At 40.5% G+C, this 19490-nt stretch overlaps 1 protein-coding gene across 20 annotated transcripts in view; it reads left to right on the top strand.

Moving 5' to 3' along the window:
- SPIRE1 (spire type actin nucleation factor 1) overlaps positions 1 to 19490 on the top strand; it is a 153536-nt gene that overhangs the window by 84968 nt on the left and 49078 nt on the right. For all 20 annotated transcript variants that reach the window (XR_014074515.1, XR_014074511.1, XR_014074513.1 and 17 more), the window contains one exon: positions 1447 to 1572. Coding sequence is in view for 12 of the 20 variants with exons in the window: in XM_081561717.1 (XP_081417843.1) it covers positions 1447 to 1572 (126 nt within the window). In the remaining 8 variants the exon portion in view is untranslated. The remainder of the gene's footprint in view (positions 1 to 1446; positions 1573 to 19490) is intronic.

Genomic DNA, 19490 nt, shown 5'->3' with positions numbered 1-19490 from the left:
ACACTTATGGATGTGTTTGAATCCTTAATGTAAAATGTATTTCTTACTATGAATTACAGTCAAAAATGTTATGCCATATTTCACAGCATGTAATTGGAGTATAAAATTGTGGGACTAGTGAAAGGTGGAAGTCCTAGCAGTTGCCTTCATCACCTTGGAAATGATATTTTTATGTGAGAGGCTCTTTTCTGCATATAAAAATAATTGAGCAAAAAATACACTCTGTTCATTGGTTGCTCTGTGAATAATTAAACTTGTGCAATTTTTGCTCTCATGCTCCCAGTGCATCAGTTCTTAGCCTGTTTGTGAAGAAAGTTTGTTGCTGACATACTTGGTGAAATATTTTCCTGAGAATGTATTTTATTAAAGATAGTAATCTATTAAATTGCATACAATACTTATTACAAATGAAAAATAACAGAAAGCCACATTATGAAGGATACTACAAGCTACAAAGATATCTCTTACTCTCCAAAAGATGCAAGTTATTAATTATAATAAATGTATATTAATGTCAAGCATATGGTAAAGAATAAGGGAGAACTTACAACTTTTTAATGCAAATACATTAAAACATAACTACTGTACACAGATGCAAAATTATTACAGAAAGATAAAATTATCCTAGTGCATTATAGTCTTGACAGGACGTCTTTTTCAATCTAGTAAATTGTTTGATTTTTCTAAATTGTTGTGCATGGTGTTAAATTGAAATTTTGACCCACAAGTAGTTATGGGCTGTGTACTGTTGATGATGTTAGGACTGGAGGTATCACAGTTGCCCTCTGCCCTCTTTCCACCACTGCCCATCTAATGATGAGGCATCTTCCCAGTGGTCCACATGTCTTCTTGACATTCTTGTTACCAAATTATACAACTCTGCATGTTTTGGAATGAGCTTGGGCTTCGGAATCAAATATGACTGTGTTGAATTCTCCTCCCTGAACGTTAACTTTATGACTGTGGACAAGTCACTAGCTTCCTCTTAAGCCTCAGTTTCTGTTTCTGTAAAGTGGTGCTAATTCAGGGCTACATGGAAGAGTAAATGATGTTATGCTGTGTATATAACATGTCAAATATAGGACCTGGTGTAGTAAATAATAAATGGTAGCTATTAAAATACCTGAGTTATGATCAGTACTCTGTAAGTGGTCGTCCCTCTTCTCTTCCCAGGCCGCACTTTTACATGCGTGCTGGCATTGTCAAGTAGAAGCTAATTCTGGAAGCTCACACCTGTGCTAGGGAGTTGTTAGTCATGAACCTCTCTTTCCATAAAATTGTGTGGACTTCCCTGGTGGTCTTATTGTGCATTCAGCTTTGGGTCATGGGAATCATGGGGCTGCCTTGCCATGTGATATGAAAATGGGAACTACTGGGTTTGTCGGTATTTCAGGTGCCTAAAAACCACAGATAATAAGCAGGCACCATTGTTTTCCTCTTCTGTAGTTGTGTGCTGCTCATCTCCCGACTGAAGCAGAGGCACCAAATCATTACCAGGCAGTATGTCGTGCACTGTTTGCAGAGACGATGGAGCTGCATACATTTCTGACCAAAATCAAGAGCGCAAAGGAGGTGAGTGCTGCTGCTCCCCATTTCGGGCATTGTGAAAGACAGACCTGATTTCCAACATTGCCCGTCATGTTATTTAAAGTATTTATCGCTATCCTTCTGATGAGTGCTGAAAATTATTCAGGAAAGAAGCAACTTAGGCAAAATGAAATCTGATCCTTAAAATGTGAATCCATCTGATAAAACAGATTTTCATAAAACTTCCTTACAAACAGAAAATAAATATTGCTGAACTGGTTGAATCGGTTTCTTATATGACTTGGGTTTTTTTTGTTGTTTTTTTTTTTTACCTCCGTCTGCCTCTCTTTTGGCCATTTTTAAAGTGTGTTAGTGTGTCTTTCAGGAAGGGATACGGACTCAGAAAGGAAGCTCCACTTCTGGTAATTTAACTTATATAGTAGATGTGATTAGATATTTAATGCAGGAGATGTGAATTAACATTAAGATAATCCAGAGTCTCATGTTAGCTATTTTATTATTTATCATTGTCTATAAGTTAAAAATATTATGTGTGAAGTCCAAAGAGAATCACTCTAGTTTATTTACAAGGTGAATTGCCACATTTTACATCCCACAGGCACAGTTGTGAAGATTCTTGAGGTCTAGGTAAAGCACCTGGCACATAGTAAGAGCCTAGTATATGATTAGTGGTGGTTATCATTTCTTTTGTGACTAAAATATGGAGTTTATCTGAGACACTAGTTTAAAACTCACAATGACACACAGCTTGGGGAGGGACACATATGAGACGTGTAAGGGAAGAAGGACAATACTAACTTGTATTAAAGTGAGACTCCTTAGCTGTGCAAATGACAGAAGAGTCGGGTGTCTAAGCCAGATCACCCTTCGTAAATCACCCTGAATGGATCTGTTTTGTTAATATATTCGTGAATGAGAGCTCCAAGCATTCTTCTTTAGGTCTAACCAGGATTCTGCTTGTAATTTGTCTTTTTTTGATAAGCCAATGGAAAGTTATGTCTATTTTTCTAGGAATATATAGAATTGGACCTAAAGGGAAAGTCTTGAACAGGGTGGAAAGGGTGAACTGAATGTTGTTTGAAGAGTAAATATAAACACGCTTCATGGGCTAGCTTTTCCTCCTGGAGAGGACCAGAGGACAGAGGGTCTGAGGACACACCCGAAAGACAGCTTCAATTAAGGTTTGGTGAATAATAGGTTTACTAGAAAGATCACTTTGGGTAATTATCTTCCCCAGCTTGTTGGAATTGAGATGGTCTTCTTCAGAGAGGCTCCTATTATTTTCAGAGTGCGAGTAGAGTCCTGTGCAGTTAGGGTCAAGTAAATGAGCTTGTAGAGTCCTCCCAACACAGATGTTCTTAGGAATCATTTCTGAATTCAAGAACAGTATTAATAAATATTTTTTCTATTCCAGTGAGCATAAACAATTGTGTTTCTTTTTTGCTCTTGATGAAAACTTTGTTTTGCCAAACAAATTCTCAGAGATTTTTTTAAGTAAAAGTCTATTTAAAGAGACATCTCACAAATGGAGTAAAAGAACACAAGTGTTTGGGACCATTGGTGGCTTTGATGCCCGCAGAGACTGGCCAGGCCCTAGTAAAGATTGGGGACCTTGGGTCAGGGTTTTGGCTTTATGTCCCACTGTCACCTCCAGCAGCACCTGATGTCTGGGTCTTTATAGATACTGGTTCTGTCCAGTTTGGTCATCTCCTGCTCTGGTTCCTTACTTTGTTGATCTCTTCTCAGCTTTTTCCATCCGTCTTTCTAGAAACTGTGTTCCATGTTTAGAAAGATCTCCTCCTAACCTCAGTCTCCTCTGAGGACTCCTTCTCCCCGAGGCAGTGCTTTCTCTGCCTCCTCTGTGCGAGGCTGCTCTGCCCTCATGGCTGCAGGTGTCCAGACTGGGTGGGTGGGTGGTGTTCTCAGTCTGCTGCCTCTTAATCGGGACTCCTCGCACTTGTACCAGAACCCCACACTATCCACTTCTGCTACTCTTGAGCCCATTGACACTATCATCTGCCATCATCTTGACTGATTTGTTTGATGAAAAGCAACTCCGGCTGTGTATCCTTGACCCTTCTCTATCTCAGCACTCTGCGTACCTGAACATACTTGTGAAAGTGAAAGTCACTCGAGTCATTTCTGACTTTTTGCGACCCCATGGACTATACAGTCTGTGGAATTCTCCAGGCCAGAATACAGGAGTGGGTAGCCTTTCCCTTCTCTAGAATATCTTCCCAACCCACGGATAGAACCCAGGTCTCCTGCATTGCAGGCAGATTCTTTACCAGCTGAACCACAAGGGAACCCCGAACATACCTTTGTCCTCATGACAACCTGCTATCATTCCATCTTGGAAATCACCCCTGATGTAGCTCTGTCCTTCGAACTCATCCCTCACTGCCAGCTGAACTGGTCTTGTCTGTTGACCTCCCCTACCCCTTTTCTTCCAGTTTATCAGCCCTTCCTGGATTCACTCTGTGTCCTCTGTGGATGAGAGTCTGTTTATCAAGAGTTCAGTCCACATGTGCAGCCTGAAGTATTCCAGTAGCCGCCTGCTGGCCTCATCACTGAATTCTCTCCATCCAGTTCAGCTTCTGCTGTGTCTGGGAGTGATTCCTGCAGACCACAGATCTGACCTGAGGGGTCTGACTCCAGGCCCAGGCCTCTGTGTGGTCTTCCAGGCCTGAGCCGAGGCCTGCTTTCCCTGGCAGGCCGCCCTCCCTGCACAGGACTTGGGTGCTACACTCTGGTTTTCTGAAGGGGACAGTGAGGACTCAGGCGCTCTGCCCATGGCCATTCATGTGCACCTGCCCTCATCGTCCAGCGCCTCCACTCCAAGAGCCTTGGCTGAGGCACTTGCCTCCCTCCTCTCTTTCCCTCCCAGCAGCCCGGGCCATGACGTGTTTGCAGTGAGGAAGCCCCCCACTTGCACTGCCCGTCATCTGACCATGCTGGTGCCGTCTTGGGAGGACACGGAGCAGAGGAGCAAAATACCCTTGTTGGCCTCTTGGCTGCACGGACGCAGAGGGTAGTAAGGGCGAGTTGCCACTTTCAGTTTGGCTGGCCCTTCTGACCCCTGGACACCTGGCAGCTTGACACAGGCAATTTGCTTCCTGATTAATGTGACTCCGATTGCCTGGAGGGTGAAATTAAACTCCATTATGTTGCCTGTGAGGCCTTCATGGCATTTCACCTACTCCTGTTTTATTCTCCTTTTGAACTCTCCCTTTGTTGCATTTTTATGCTATCCAGTGAGAGTTACTTAGTATCTGAATATGCTGTGCTTGCTGTATGTTCTGGGACCCCAGTGTAATACTTTATGCTTCCTGTCGGGAGTTCTCTCCCTTCCTTGTCTTCTTGGTAATCTCCTGTTGACCTGTCTAAACTCTGCTCATGTGTCATCTCCCTCCACCCTTCACTTCCTCTGGGTCCTGTACTCCCTGCCCTTCTCATGCTCCCTGGGAGTTCTTATGTCTTTGAGCTCTTTCTCCACAGCCAGGCTGGTCACTTCTTGAGACAAATGACTGTGCTTTAAGTCATCTTCCTGTTAATGACTCACTGTAGTGTGTGCATGCAAGAAACACTCTGGAAATGTTTGTTGAACTGAAATAATTTATGCGTTGTGTCTGTGTTTTTTTAGAATATCAGAAATTTTCTGGTGGAAGGCATTGTTGACTTTTGGAAACATTATGACCCAGATATTTCTAGTAAATAGGAGAAGTTTTATGGCTGTCATTGAGGTCTTGAAGTGCTCTCCATTCAGCTTACACAGAAGCGCTTATTTAACAGGGAGTCTTGAGAAGGCAGGCTGTGAAACCTGTGGAAATCCTGATGTGAACGTTCTGTATTATTTCATTACAGATCTAATACTCATGCATGGCCTGTCAACACTGAGGTTTTAGGAGTAAAGTTTTACAGGGTCCAAGTGGATTTCCCCTTCCTCTTTGATGTATGCAGTTTTCTTGAAATTAGAGAACATTTTTATGCATATTAGTTCATGCTTTATGTTAGTCATTTTAACCTTTAACCTAGTCTCAGGAGTGCTAAGTTTACACTAATAAAATACTCTGCGCTAATTTGGTATTTTTCCTGAAGATCTCAAAATATACAATTTAAGAATCAGTCTTTCTTCTATATCTCTGAGTTAGTGTATATCAACTGGAATTTTCAAAGTAATAACCTGATTCAACAGGTTGATTACTGATTATCAGTGATGTTTCAAGCAACCATATATCTGTGTATGTGTACATGTGTGTATATAAAATTAGGGTAAAATATTAGTGTCAGAACATTTGAGCTCAATGTTGATATTCTTGATTTGATAGACCAAAAGTACTTTAATTATGTTAAACTTCTTATATGCTCAGTTGGCAGTTGATCAAAATGTAAAACCTATAATCAGTTTCCAAGTGTTGTAATTGTATTAGGAGGTCATTACATTTACTAGACCTGGCTGCTCTGCAGAGCACAAGGCCTTTAGTTCATCTATTTATTTAGGAGGCAAATTCATTTTCATTCTAGTCCCTTTTCATAATGCAATGATTTCCTTCTTAAACAATGAATGAGACCCTTGAAGATTGTTCTCCAAATGATAGGATTTGGATTGGCTGCTGTTACTCTGTCTCAGAGGCAATTTGATACCCTGGAAAATGAGCACATAGTCCAGTGTCTCCTAAGCAGTTGATACTCTGGGATGCAAGTGTAGATGGAGGGACTATCCTTTCAGTGCCGTACACTCAGTGCAGCAGGTCATATGAAAGATGAGACAGCCATGCCCTCGTGCCAGTGAACCCCCTGCCCCACCACAGCCTGGTCCCGACTGGCTAGTGTGGCTGGTGACCAGGTGCAGTGGGGAGGGGAGAATTGAACTTGGCAATTTCAAGTGTAAATTATTTTGGTTGAAAAAAAGAAATTATATTAATTGCAGTGTGCTTTAGTTCAGTGCTGTCTAAGTAGTTTTTGAGTATCAGTCCCTGATTTTGTTATTGTTAAATGAAATTATCAATTCCTCAGACTTTAAGCCCTGCTGCTTCCCCAATTATTTATGCCCACAGCTGCAAAGTGGCCACTCTTGCTTGCCTCACTTAGTCTCCACGAACAGCCCTGTGATGCCCACTTTGCAGATCAGTAAACTGAGGCTTAGCTTAGTGGTTCCCACAGAACGACGCTCTGAGCATTTCTGATGGCTGCATTTCTATCCCACATGCTCTCCAGCTTGGCACCGGCACCCTTGGCAGTTATTGCTGTCTCCCTGCAAGGACAGTCACCTGTAGCACACTGTCCTGGAAGGTGGCTGTCTAGAGTCCTTGGAGGAGATTCCTCCTGTGCACTCAGATTCAGGCTCCTGAGCAGCAGGGGAAAAGGGCGTGTGAGTCAGAATAGAATTTGGTGTTGAGGAACAAGGAGGCTCATGAGGGAACGCGTGTGTGAGTGTGTTTGTCAGCCTCATACATGCAAAAAGATGGGAATAGGATGAGAGGAGGAGTGGTGTCATGTTAAGTTTAGGTGTGAAGTAATATGGAAATGAGAAAAGAGAGGAGTGGCATAGAAATGTCAGAGATGAGATAAAATTGTGTTCAGACTAGAAGGTCAGTTGACTGGTGTGGTGTGTTCCTAGCTGCTCTGACACTACTGTCTCCATGTAGAGTGTGTGGTGAGCCCCAGCCCCGTTCCCCAGGAGGTACTTTGTCTCACAGAAGAGGTTTAGGTCTTTACTGTAGTAGTAAAAACTTGATGTGTCAGAGAAGTATGCTGTTTAAAGATAATCTTCCTTTTGAAAAAAATTTTTTTCTCAAGCAAATAACTCATTTTTTATTTATAGTATAGCTAAAATGTTTATATCAACATTGACATTTTTAATTAATTAATTTTAATTGGAGGATAATTACTTTGCAATATTGCAGTGGTTTTTGCCATACATCGACATGAATCAGCCACAGGTGCACATGTGTCCTCGCCTCCCCAAACCTCCCCCCCACCCCATTCCCTCTGGGTTGTCCTAGAGCACTGGCTTTGAGTGCCCACTTCCTGCATTGAACTTGCACTGGTCATCTATTTTACATAAGGTAATATACATGTTTCAATGCTATTCACTCAAATCATCCCACCCTCGCCTTCTTCACATAGTCCAAAAGTCTGTTCTTTACATCTGTGTCTCTTTTGCTGCCTTGCGTATAGAATTGTTGTTACCGTCTTTCTAAATTCCATATATATGCTTTAATATACTCTATTGGTGTTTCTCTTTCTGACTTACTTCATTCTGTAAAATAGGCTCCAGTTTCATCCACCTCATTTCATCCACCTCATGACTCAAATGAGTTCCTTTTTGTAGCTGAGTAATATTCAGTATTCCATTGTGAATATGTACCACAACTTCCTTGTCCATTTGTCTGCCGATGGACATCTAGGTTGCTTCCATGTCCTGGCTATTGTGAACAGTGCTGCAGTGAACATTGGGGTACACGTGTCTCTTTCAATTCTGGTTTCCTTAGTGTGTGTGCCCAACAGTGGGTTTGCTGGGTCGTATGGCGGTTCTGTTTCCAGTTTTTTAGGGAACCTCCACACTGTTCTCCATAGTGGCTGTACCAGTTTTCATTCCCACCAACAGTGTAAGAGGGTTCTGGTTCCCTTTTCTCCACACCCTCTCCGGCATTTATTGTTTATAGACTTTTTGATGGCAGCCATTCTGACCGGTGTGAGGTGATACCTCATTGTGGTTTTAATTTGCATTTCGCTAATAATGAGTGATGTTGAGCATCTTTTCATGTGTTTATTAGCCATCTGTATGTCTTCTTTGGAGAAATGTCTGTTTAGTTCTTTGGCTCACTTTTTGACTGGGTTGTTCATTTTTTTGGTATCAAGCTGCATGAGCTGCTTATATATTTTGGAGGTTAATTCTTTGTCAGTTGTTTCATTTGCTATTATCTTCTCCCATTCTGAAGGCTACCTTTTCACCTTGCTTATAGTTTCCTTTGTTGTGCAAAAGCTTTTAAGTTTATTTAAGTCCCATTTGTGTATTTTTGTTTTTATTTTCATTACTCCGGGAGGTGGGTCATAGAGGGTCTTGCTGTGATTTGTGTCAGGGAGTGTTCTGCCTATGTTTTCCTCTAAAAGTTTTATACTTTCTGGTTTTACATTTACATCTTTAATCCATTTTGAGTTTATTTTTGTGTATAGTGTTAGAAAGTACTATAGTTTTCATTCTTTTACATGTGGTTAACCAGTTTTCCCAGCACCACTTGTTAAAGAGATTGTCTTTTCTACATTGTATATTTTTGCCTCCTTTGTCAAAAATAAGGTGTCAATAGGTATGTGGATTTATCTCTGGGCTTTCTATTTTGTTCCATTGATCTATGTGTCTGTCTTTGTGCCAGTACCATACTGTCTTGATGACTGTAGCTTTGTAGTATAGTCTGAAGTCAGGAAGGTTGATTCCTCCAGTTCCATTCTTTCTCAGGATTGCTTTGGCTATTCAAGGATTTTTGTGTTTCCATAAAAATTGTGAAATTATTTGTTCTAGCTCTGTGAAAAATACCGTTGGCAGCTTGATAGGGATTGCATTGAATTTATAGATTGCTTTGGGCAATATACTAATTTTCACTATATTGATTCTTCCAATTCACCAACATGGTATGTTTCTCCATCTATTTGTGTCATCTTTGGTTTCTTTCATCAGTGTTTTATAGTTTTCTACATATAGGTCTTTTGTTTCTTTGAAGTGAAGTAAAAGTCGCTCAGTCATGTCTGACTCTTTGCAACCCCATGGACTATACAATCCATGGAATTCTCCAGGCCAGAATACTGGATACTGGATACAGAATACTGGGTAGCCTTTCCCTTCTCCAGGGGATCTTTTCAACCCAGGGATTAAACCCAGGTCTCCCACATTGCAGGCAGATTCTTTACCAGCTGAGCTGCAAGGGAAGCCCTTTGTTTCTTCAGATAAATTTATTCTTAAGTATTTTATTCTTTTTGTTGCAAAGGTGAATGGGATTGTTTCCTTAATTTCTCTTTGTTTTTTCATTGTTAGTATGTAGGAATGCAAGGGATTTCTGTGTATTAATTTTACATCCTGCAACTTTACTATATTCACTGATTAGCTCTAGTAGAAGAGTTAGCACCTATCCTACTCAAACTCTTCTGGAAAATTACAGAGGAAGGCGAACTCCCAACTCATTCTAAGAGGCCACCATCACCCTGATACCAGAACTAGACTAAGATGCCACAAAAAAAGATAGCTACAGGCCAGTATCACTGATGAACATAGATGCAAAAATCCTCAACAAAATTCTAGCAAACAGAATCCAACAATATATTAAAAAGATCATACAGCATGACCAAGTGGACTTTATTCCAGGGATGCAAAGAATCTTCAATATTTGCAAATCAGTCAATGTTATGTACCATATTAACAAACTGAAAGGTAAAAACCATATGGTTATCTCAATAGATGCAGAGAAAGCCTTTGACAAAATTCAACACCCATTTATGATAAAAACTCGCCAGAAAGCAAGCATAGAAGGAACACACCTCAGCATGATAAAAGCTATATATGACACACCCACTGCAAATATTATCCCCAATGGCAAAAAATTGAAAGCATTTTCTCTAAAATCAAGAGCAAGACCCGTACTCACTACTTACCACTACTGTTCAACAGTTTTGGAAGTCCTAGCCACAAGCAGTCAGAGAAGAAGAAGAAGTAAAAGGAATCCAGATTGGAAAAGAAGTAAAACTCTCACTGTTTGCAGATGATATGATCCTCTACATAGAAAATCCTAAACATTAATCATTTTTAAAAGCCCCTTTGTTTTTGGTGATTCGTATTCTTTCACTTAGGGCTTCCCAGGTGATACTAGTGGGAAAGAACCCACCTGCCAATGCAGGAAACATAAGAGATGAGGGTTCAATCCCTGGGTTGGGAAGTTCCCCTTGAGGAGAGCATGGCAACCCACTCCAGTATTCTTCCTTGGAGAATCCCATGGACAGAGGAACCTGGTGGGCTGTGGTCCATAGGGTCACAAAGAGTTGGACGTGACAGAAGCGACTTAGCATGCATGCATTCTTTCACTCATTATTCATATGACTGTATAAGTCAAACAGACATTGCTAGATTTCTTTATTCTTCATTTTATAAAGGGAAAAGGGGCCAATTAGACATGGTAAGATTCCTTCTAGTCTTAAAATGCTCTGCAGAAAGTACAATTCATGTGACTAAGTATTCATTCAACAAGATTTTCCTTATTTTTGTACAAGTCTTGTTTTGTGTAGGTAAAATGTATACAGATACACATTTTAAGTGCATTCCCACTAAAATTTGCTCTGAATTTAATGTACACTATTTTATATATTTTATGCTATTTAATAGTTTAAATTTGAGATGAATTTTATAAGAAATCTCAGTGTTGTCAATGTTGAGCTCTAAAGTCAGTACTGATTACTACCGTACTGATGTCAGTGGGGTCTAAAAACTTGTGTATTTTAAAAATCTAGTGATAAACCAATCCCTAGAAAGAATAAATTCCTAAAACAATTATCAGTCACAACTGAATGAAGAGTAAAAATAACCAGGCAGTCTGAAATATTATATGTTCATATTGTTGAAATAAGAATGCTGAATAGAAGGCATGTGAAAGATTTTTAAAGTCTTAATTTCTGTTAGAAGATTATTTACTCCAAATGATGAAAATCTTCTCTCCTGAAGTGAAGTCTTGTGCCATACATACAATCCACCCTGGAATGCAGGTAGAATACCCCCAAACATTTTGATCCCTGAGGAATGAGACATTTGATAAGAGTGGAGCCATCTTGGATTTCTTCAGAGGCAGGATCTCACGGCGTAGATTGTCATTTCTGATTATCGCATCAGAATGATCTTGAATCTCTTCTCAAGTGTGGCGGCACCTCTGGTGCTTCATTATTAAGTTTCTTGCTGACATCTTAAACCCTTCTTACGAATACTGTGTTCATTCACCCTCTCGGTTATGGTTCTTCTCTTGTATCCTCAGTCCTCAGCTAAAGGGTGTCCGAGGCCTCCTCAGATGCCCTCATAGGGTGAGTGTACTCCCTGTTTCCTTGAAAGTCACATTGTTCTGTGTATTTCCTCTCTAGCAGCCATCACAGTCCAGAGCTGTCTTGCTGGTCTCTCTTCCTGCTCACTGATACCTGCCACCAGGACACATTCTCAGAGAGGACAGAGACCTTCTCTCTCCAGTTCACTTGCTGCATCCCTAGTGAATTAATAATAGAGCCTCCGTAAATATTTGATCAGTGGTGAATGACGTGGAGAACCTGTGGTTTGGATGTTGGACCTCTAGTTTCTCACCAGGTCTCTAGAACCCTGGTGCCCTGACCCCTGACATGTCTGCAGATACAGAGCTTCTTTAGTGTTTCCCTGTGCTTCCTTGGGCAGCGGTCTGACCTCTTGCACCTGAGCTGTGGCACAGCCTCCTCATGTGGTTTCCCTCTTCACATATGGAGCCTGTCCTCCAGTGCTCCGTGCCCATGTGAGGATGGTGCTGGCTTCTCAGTGCGTGTAGATGGGACGTTTAGACCCGTGAGCACGGCATCAAGACCGTGCACAGTGAGGCCCCATCTGAGCTGTGTGGCTCTTCATTCCCCGTGCTCACCATTGTGCAGGCTTTGCTGCCCTTCCTCCAGCCCCTGATGCTAAGGGCCTCTGCACCTGCCTGGACTGTCCTTTTCCTCTCTCACTTAGAAAGTGCCTCCTTACTCTTATGACCTAGCTCAGATGCCCACTGTCCTGAAATGGTGTTGCTGATGCAAGTTAATTTCTTTATTCCCTGTGTTCATTCATAGAGCACTCTGCTCTGGCTTCCGTCACTTATCACACTGTATTGGGATGACTGTTGACATATGTCTCCTCGCTAGACTGAACTTCTTAAAACAAGGACCATGTTTATATTGCCAACCCTGTCATAGACTTAGGGACCAAGGACACATCTCCTATTGTCTTTTTAGGTGTGCTCCCCTTGCTGCTTCCTCGGCCTCAGGCGACATTAGGGTCCTTCAGTAACGCGGTTTGCTTTTTCAACCTGGTTGATGATGTGTTTTGTTCTATAGTTCAGTCTTTCTAAGTGTTTAATGCATTAATGTTCAAGAAGAAATGGAGCAAAACAGAATTAGCCTTAAGTCTTTTATAGTCACCACATGTATTTGAGCTGCTGTCCAGGGAACCTGAGGAGTGTGGGTAAGATGGAGTGCTCCTGGATTTTTATTAATTTTTCAGAGATATCCACTCTAAGGAAATTTATGTAATTTGAAGGGAAAAAGACCCAAAGTCCTCAGCTGCAGCTCTGGGCTCAAACAGTTTATGTCACATTCACGTGAGCACTTATAATCCCTGAGTGTCTCTTGCTCATTGCTCTGATAAGGACATTAACCCTCACGAAGTCCTTAGAAGTAGGCAGTACTACCTTTTGCCTCCTGCTCACTTCACAGAGAGGAGTCTGAAGCCTAGTTCAGCAAGAATACGCTGTTAGCTGTCCATGGTGACAGAAGTGGGATTAGTGCCCTTCTCATGTTGTAGGCATAGTGACAAATGCCAGAAGTGGATCTGGTGATAGGAGATGAGGATGTATGGGAGGAGTCTGTAAGCCAGAGTCTTGGACTATGTGGACCTGTAAGGATGCAGCAGCTGCATTCAGCCATGCAGTTCCTGGTGACTGAGGAAGACCTAGGTCCCAAAGGAATTAGGATCAATGGGCAGAATGTCATCATTCATGCGATACGTCTCTCCTATTCGGCAGTTGCAGTGAATGACAGCCAATATTTTTTGCACATTCACCATGCATAGACAAGGCTCTGAGACTGCAGTGCACATTAGTTCCACAGCTCTCCCAGCAGCTGTGCATCCGCTGGGGACACAGGCTGAACACGGTGCTCCAGTTGGAACTGGGATCCAGGAACAGCTGCCCCGGCAGTGAGTGTGGGCTGTGGCGTGGGAATGGAGGTGCAGTGGGGCCCCTTTCCTGTGCTCAGAGCTCCAGAAGAAGCAGCATTACTCCAGGGCCTCAGTTTTCTAAGGGTTTGAGTGATTCTCACTCACATGTGACTGTTTTACTCCTTATTAGTCAGATTCTTCTGATTGGATAAATCTTACCCTACGTATAATAAAACCCTGTAATGGGAGGATGTTTTCTCAGTGTCCAGATTAGAGCCAGTCTGTTTTTAGCTGCTAGTATGTGACCGTATTGTTGAAATTGTGGGCTAAGAAGATGAGTGGGAAATCAGCATGGTTTTTTTCAAAAGATTATTTGAGTAATTTTACACTATATCACGGAGAAGGCAATGGCACCCCACTCCACTACTCTTGCCTGGAAAATCCCATGGACGGTGGAGCCTGGTAGACTGTAGTCCATGGGGTCGCTAAGAGTCAGACATGACTGAGCGACTTCACTTTCACTTTTCCTGTTCATGCACTGGAGAAGGAAATGGCAACCCACTCCAGTGTTATTGCCTGGAGAATCCCAGGGATGGCGGAGCCTGGTGGGCTGCCGTCTATGGGGTCGCACAGAGTCGGACACGACTGAAGCGACTTAGCAGCAGCAGCACACTATATCATCAAAGCTATTGCTGTAATACATTATTGAGTGATTTACGTGTATTAGTTCAGCTACTGCTATACAAGAATCATAATTTTGTGATGAAATCCTTAAGCTCAGTTAATCTCAAATAAGATATTGCTAAAGTATTTTACTTAAAACAGAGTAGTATAAATACATATATAATGTATTTTTTCGTTGCTGAGGGGAAAAACACTTTTTAGAAACGATCAGGCTGTTATGAAACTGTCTTTTGTCTGTTTTTTTAAGTTAAATAACCACATTTTATAACCTGTAATTGGTTGAAAAAAATCAAGTATTCCCCCTCCCAGTATCTCACAGCCAATAATCACATCCACCTGTATCCTGGTGCCATCACCAGTCAGCACATTGACTCCTCGGACATCTGCTGTGATGCCACTTCAGGCGGTCTTCTGTTTGAGCACACTCACAGAGATGAGCCACAAGACCTCTGTCTCATTCACATGTTGAAGTATATTTTAATTAGCTGTCTCATATTCCTGGCCTACCCTCTCGTGTCTGCTCCCAACACCTCTAATAATAAAACTGCGATGACATTTAGTTCAGTTCAGTTGCTCAGTCGTGTCCAACTCTTTGCGACCCCATGGACTGCAGCACGCCAGGCCTCCCTGTCCATCACCAACTCCCGGAGTTTACTCAAACTCATGTCCATTGAGTCAGTGATGCCATCCAACCATCTCATGTTCTGTCATCCCCTTCTCCCTCCTTCAATCTTTCCCAGCATCAGGGTCTTTTAAAATGAGTCAGTTCTTCGCGTCAGGTGGCCAAAGTATTGGAGTTTCAGCGTCAGTCCTTCCAATGAATATTCAGGACTGTGACAACATTTAAGTTAACTAGAAATTTCTCCCTACAGCCAGAATGGATTTCTAGTCCTCCAAGTGGTGAACATATTTTTTGAAAGAAAGACTCTACCACCAGATGTCTGTCTGTAAGGTTGCCATTTGTTTGTTTTAATTAAATCATCTATCACTGTAACTTTTTAGAGTCCTTGTCAAAGTCTCTCTTTTCTGTTTGATTTGTTATTTTGTGAATGTGAGTAAATCCCAGAACACACACCTCAGCAACAATGGTGAAATTATCCTCTCTTTGCCTTTAGATTTCTTTGCCTTCGTTACTACCATCCCTATTAAAATGTTTCAGAAGAATCCTTTCTGTAAAAGATCATGTCAGAACTCTTCTACCTGTCAGATCCTGTAACTTCTTGAACTTATTAACTTTAACAAATAAACAAATTCACATACTTCTAGGAGTCCAGGAGTAGTTCAGGAAGCCTCACCCTCTGTCTCAGCCACTCATAGTCTCTCCTGCAGAAGAGACTGTTAATTTCTTCTGTGTCCTTGCACAGACAATTTATGTATAACTAATAGAAAAATAATTATTTTTTCTTCCTTTTTTATGCTATTCTGAACCTTCCTTTTTTTATTTAATATTGTATCTTGTAGATCATTTCATGTCAGTGTGTAGTGTTCACATTTACTGTGTCTTCATGATGTTCTGTTGTGTGGTTAAGCTGTAATTGATGTAATCTGTCATCTATTGACAACAAGTAAGTTGCTTCCAGTCTTTTGCTTTTTACAAACAATGCTGCAATAGATAGTTTTTAACTTATTTTTCATGGGTGCGATTTTCATGTGTGTCTTACATGTGTAAGACAAATTCCAAAAAGTAGAATAGCTGAGTCAGAGAAATTGTGCATTTATAATTTTCAAAAAATATTAAATTATCCTCCATTCAGTTCAGTCGCTCAGTCATGTCTGACTCTGCGACCCCATGAATTGCAGCACGCCAGGCCTCTCTGTCCATCACCAACTCCCAGAGTCTACCCAGATCCATGTCCATCGAGTCAGTGATGCCATCCAACCATCTCATCCTCTGTCATCCCCTTCTCCTCCTGCCCACAATCCTACCCAGCATTACGATCTTTTCCAATGAGACAACTCTTCGCATGAGGTGGCCAAAGTATTGGAGTTTCAGCTTCAACATCAGTCCTTCCAATGAACACCCAGGATTGATCTCCTTTAGGATGGATTGATTGGATCTCCTTGCAGTCCAAGGGACTCTCAAGAGTCTTCTCCAACACCACAGTTCAAAAGCATCAATTCTGCGGCGCTCAGCTTTCTTCACCGTCCAACTCTCACATCCATACATGACCACTGGAAATACCATAGCCTTGACTAGACGGACTTTTGTTGGCAAAGTAATGTCTCTGCTTTTAAATATGCTATCTAGGTTGGTCATAACCTTCCTTCCAAGGAGTAAGCGTCTTTGAATTTCATGGCTGCAATCACCATCAGCAGTGATTTTGGAGCCCAAAAAAATAAAGTCTGACACTGTTTCCACTGTTTCCCCATCTATTTCCCATGAAGTGATGGGACCAGATGCCATGATCTTAGTTTTCTGAACGTTGAGCTTTAAGCCAACTTTTTCACTCTCCCCTTTCACTTTCATCAAGAGACTCTTTAGTTCTTCTTCACTTTCTGCCATAAGGGTGGTGTCATCTGCATATCTGAGGTTATTGATATTTCTCCCGGCAATCTTGATTCCAGCTTGTGTTTCTTCCAGCCCAGCGTTTCTCATGATGTACTCTGCATATAAGTTAAATAAGCAGGGTGACAATATACAGCCTTGACGGACTCCTTTTCCTATTTGGAACCAGTCTGTTGTTCCATGTCCAGTTCTAACTGTTGCTTCCTGACCCGCATACAGGTTTCTCAAGAGACAGGTCAGATGGTCTGGTATTCCCATCTCCTTCAGAATTTTCCACAGTTTATTGTGATCCACACAGTCAAAGGCTTTGGCATAGACAATAAAGCAGAAATAGATGTTTTCCTGGAACTCGCTTGCTTTTTCGATGATCCAGCGCATATTGGCAATTTGATCTCTGGTTCCTCTGCCTTTTCTAAAACCAGCTTGAACATCTGGAAGTTCACGGTTCATGTATTGCTGAAGCCTGGCTTGGAGAATTTTGAGCATTACTTTACTAGCGTGTGAGATGAGTGCAATTGTGCGGTAGTTTGAGCATTCTTTGGCATTGCCTTTCTTTGAGATTGGAACAAAAACTAACCTTTTCCAGTCCTGTGGCCACTGCTGAGGTTTCCAAATTTGCTGGCATATCGAGTGCAGCACTTTAAATGTTTACTAATTGATACTCTCTGAAAATGTGTAAGAGTGTCTATTTTTCTATGTCTTCACAATGTGTTTCCTAAGTGCTAAGTAAAAATTTATCTTTCATAGTTTTAGTTTTTGTTGTTCAGTTACTAAGTCTCTTTGCGACCCCGTGGACTGGAGCATGCCAGGCTTCCCTGTCCTTCACTGTTTCCCACAATTTGCTCAAATTCATGTCCATTGAGTCGGTGATGCTATCCAACCATCTCATCCTCTGTTGTGCCCTTCTCTTCCTGCCCTCAATCTTTCTCAGCATCAGTGTCTTCCAGTGAGTCAGCTCTTCATGTCAGGTGGCCAAAGGTTTTGGAGCTTCAGCTTCAGCCTTCATCCTTCGCATGTATTCAGGATTGATTTCCTTTAGGATTGACTGGTTTGATCTTGCTGTCCAAGGGACTCTGAAGAGATTTAGTTTACATTTTACTTTTAGTTTACATTTTCCTTATTATGAATGATATTGGGTACCTTTTCCTATGCTTAAGAGCTGTTTGTATTTTTAAATTACCTATTCATATTCTTTGCCCATTTTTCTAATGGAATATTGGTCTTTCTTATTGGATTGGATTTGCATTTACTAAGAAAATAGCTTTCTGTGATGTAATTTGTAAATATTGTCTCCAGTATTTCAATGATTATTTTACAGTGATCATCACTGATGTCTGTAGGTATGAATAGTTGATGAGTATAAAAACTGAAAGGGCAGAGAGATGTGTTTAGGGAGATACTGTGAGTCCAGCCATCTGTGGCAGAGACAGGCATTACACTCTCGACCATTGTGTGTGTCTGTCTGTCTGTCTGTCTCTGTCTACAACAGTACTGGAAGAACTGAGAACAGTATTACTTTTCTAGAACCTAGAAATGAATTTCCTTTATTTTGAAGACTTCATCTATACTTTTTCTAATTTCTCTAGTGAACTGTAGAAATCCAAATTAAGTTTTGTTTGGTCAATTGCTTAGTCGTGTCCAACTCTATGGGCTATAGTCCACCAGGCTCCTCTGTCCGTGGAATTTTCCAGGCAAAAAGACTGGAATGGGTTGCCATTTCCTTCTCCAGGGATCTTCCTGACTCAGGGATTAAACCTACATCTCCTTCATTGGCAGATGGATTCCTTTACTGCTGTGCTATCAGGATATAAATTTATAGTTTAGTATCTTAACATTTTACATTTTTCATTAAGTACAATGCTCTGATTCTTTTATCTTCTCCCTCTTCCATCCCTCTGGGAGAAGGAGCATGTTACATCTTTAAGAAAGTGTCATAAAGATTGAAGAAAATATAAATCATATTCTATAGTAATTATCCATTAGCTCTTTAATATGCATGAAAGACTTCCAATCAGAAGAACTGCTGTAACTGGGGGCTTTTTATGCTGTAATTTCAAAAATATTAATTTGCGCTGATAAATAAGATGATGAAGTCCTTTTTCCTGCTTTTCTGTGGTAAAAGCATCTGAATTAGGAAGGACATCATGGCTTTTACTCTGTGGAGCTAATATACATGTTCTATTTATTATAGGCAATATTTATATTAGCAACTTTATCACTTGAGATATGTATTTAATAATCTCTAAGTAATTTCTTTAAACATATATTAGTATCTTTTAACGGAGTAAATTTTTTCTAAGGAATTCTTGAGACACTCATTTTTACACATGTAAAAGTTGCTAACTGAAAACATGCCCATTTCACAGAGAAATACCATTAAATAACAGTTCTAAATGGTTAACAATATGGAGGAAAAGGGTGATCATTAAAATGCTATTGTTAAAATATTATTTTAATACATGAATTGTATTATATTCATGTATATATTGTATTATATTATAATAATACAATAATAGTATATTAATGTAATTGTATTATATAATAATATAATTAATATTATATTAATATTATTGTATTATTATTGTATATTTGTATTTTTTTATAATTTGTATACTTGTATATTAATATAATTATATTCATGTATATATACATGAATATATACATGAATTTTGTATAATTTGTATAATTGTACATTAATGTAATTGTATTATTATATTCATATATATATACATGAATGTGTATATTGTAAGGGTGGTTTAGTCTAAAAAGAGATGTTTATGTGTGAGCTGATGTTAAATCTATGCAAATAAATTAAAACTACTCTGAGCATTTGGTGTACTTGTGATT

Source organism: Giraffa tippelskirchi, chromosome 14 (assembly GCF_054371585.1).
Source record: "Giraffa tippelskirchi isolate mGirTip1 chromosome 14, T2T-mGirTip1v1.2.pri, whole genome shotgun sequence".
Taxonomy (NCBI): Eukaryota; Metazoa; Chordata; class Mammalia; order Artiodactyla; family Giraffidae; genus Giraffa; species Giraffa tippelskirchi.
This window is presented reverse-complemented; position numbering and strand designations above follow the sequence as displayed.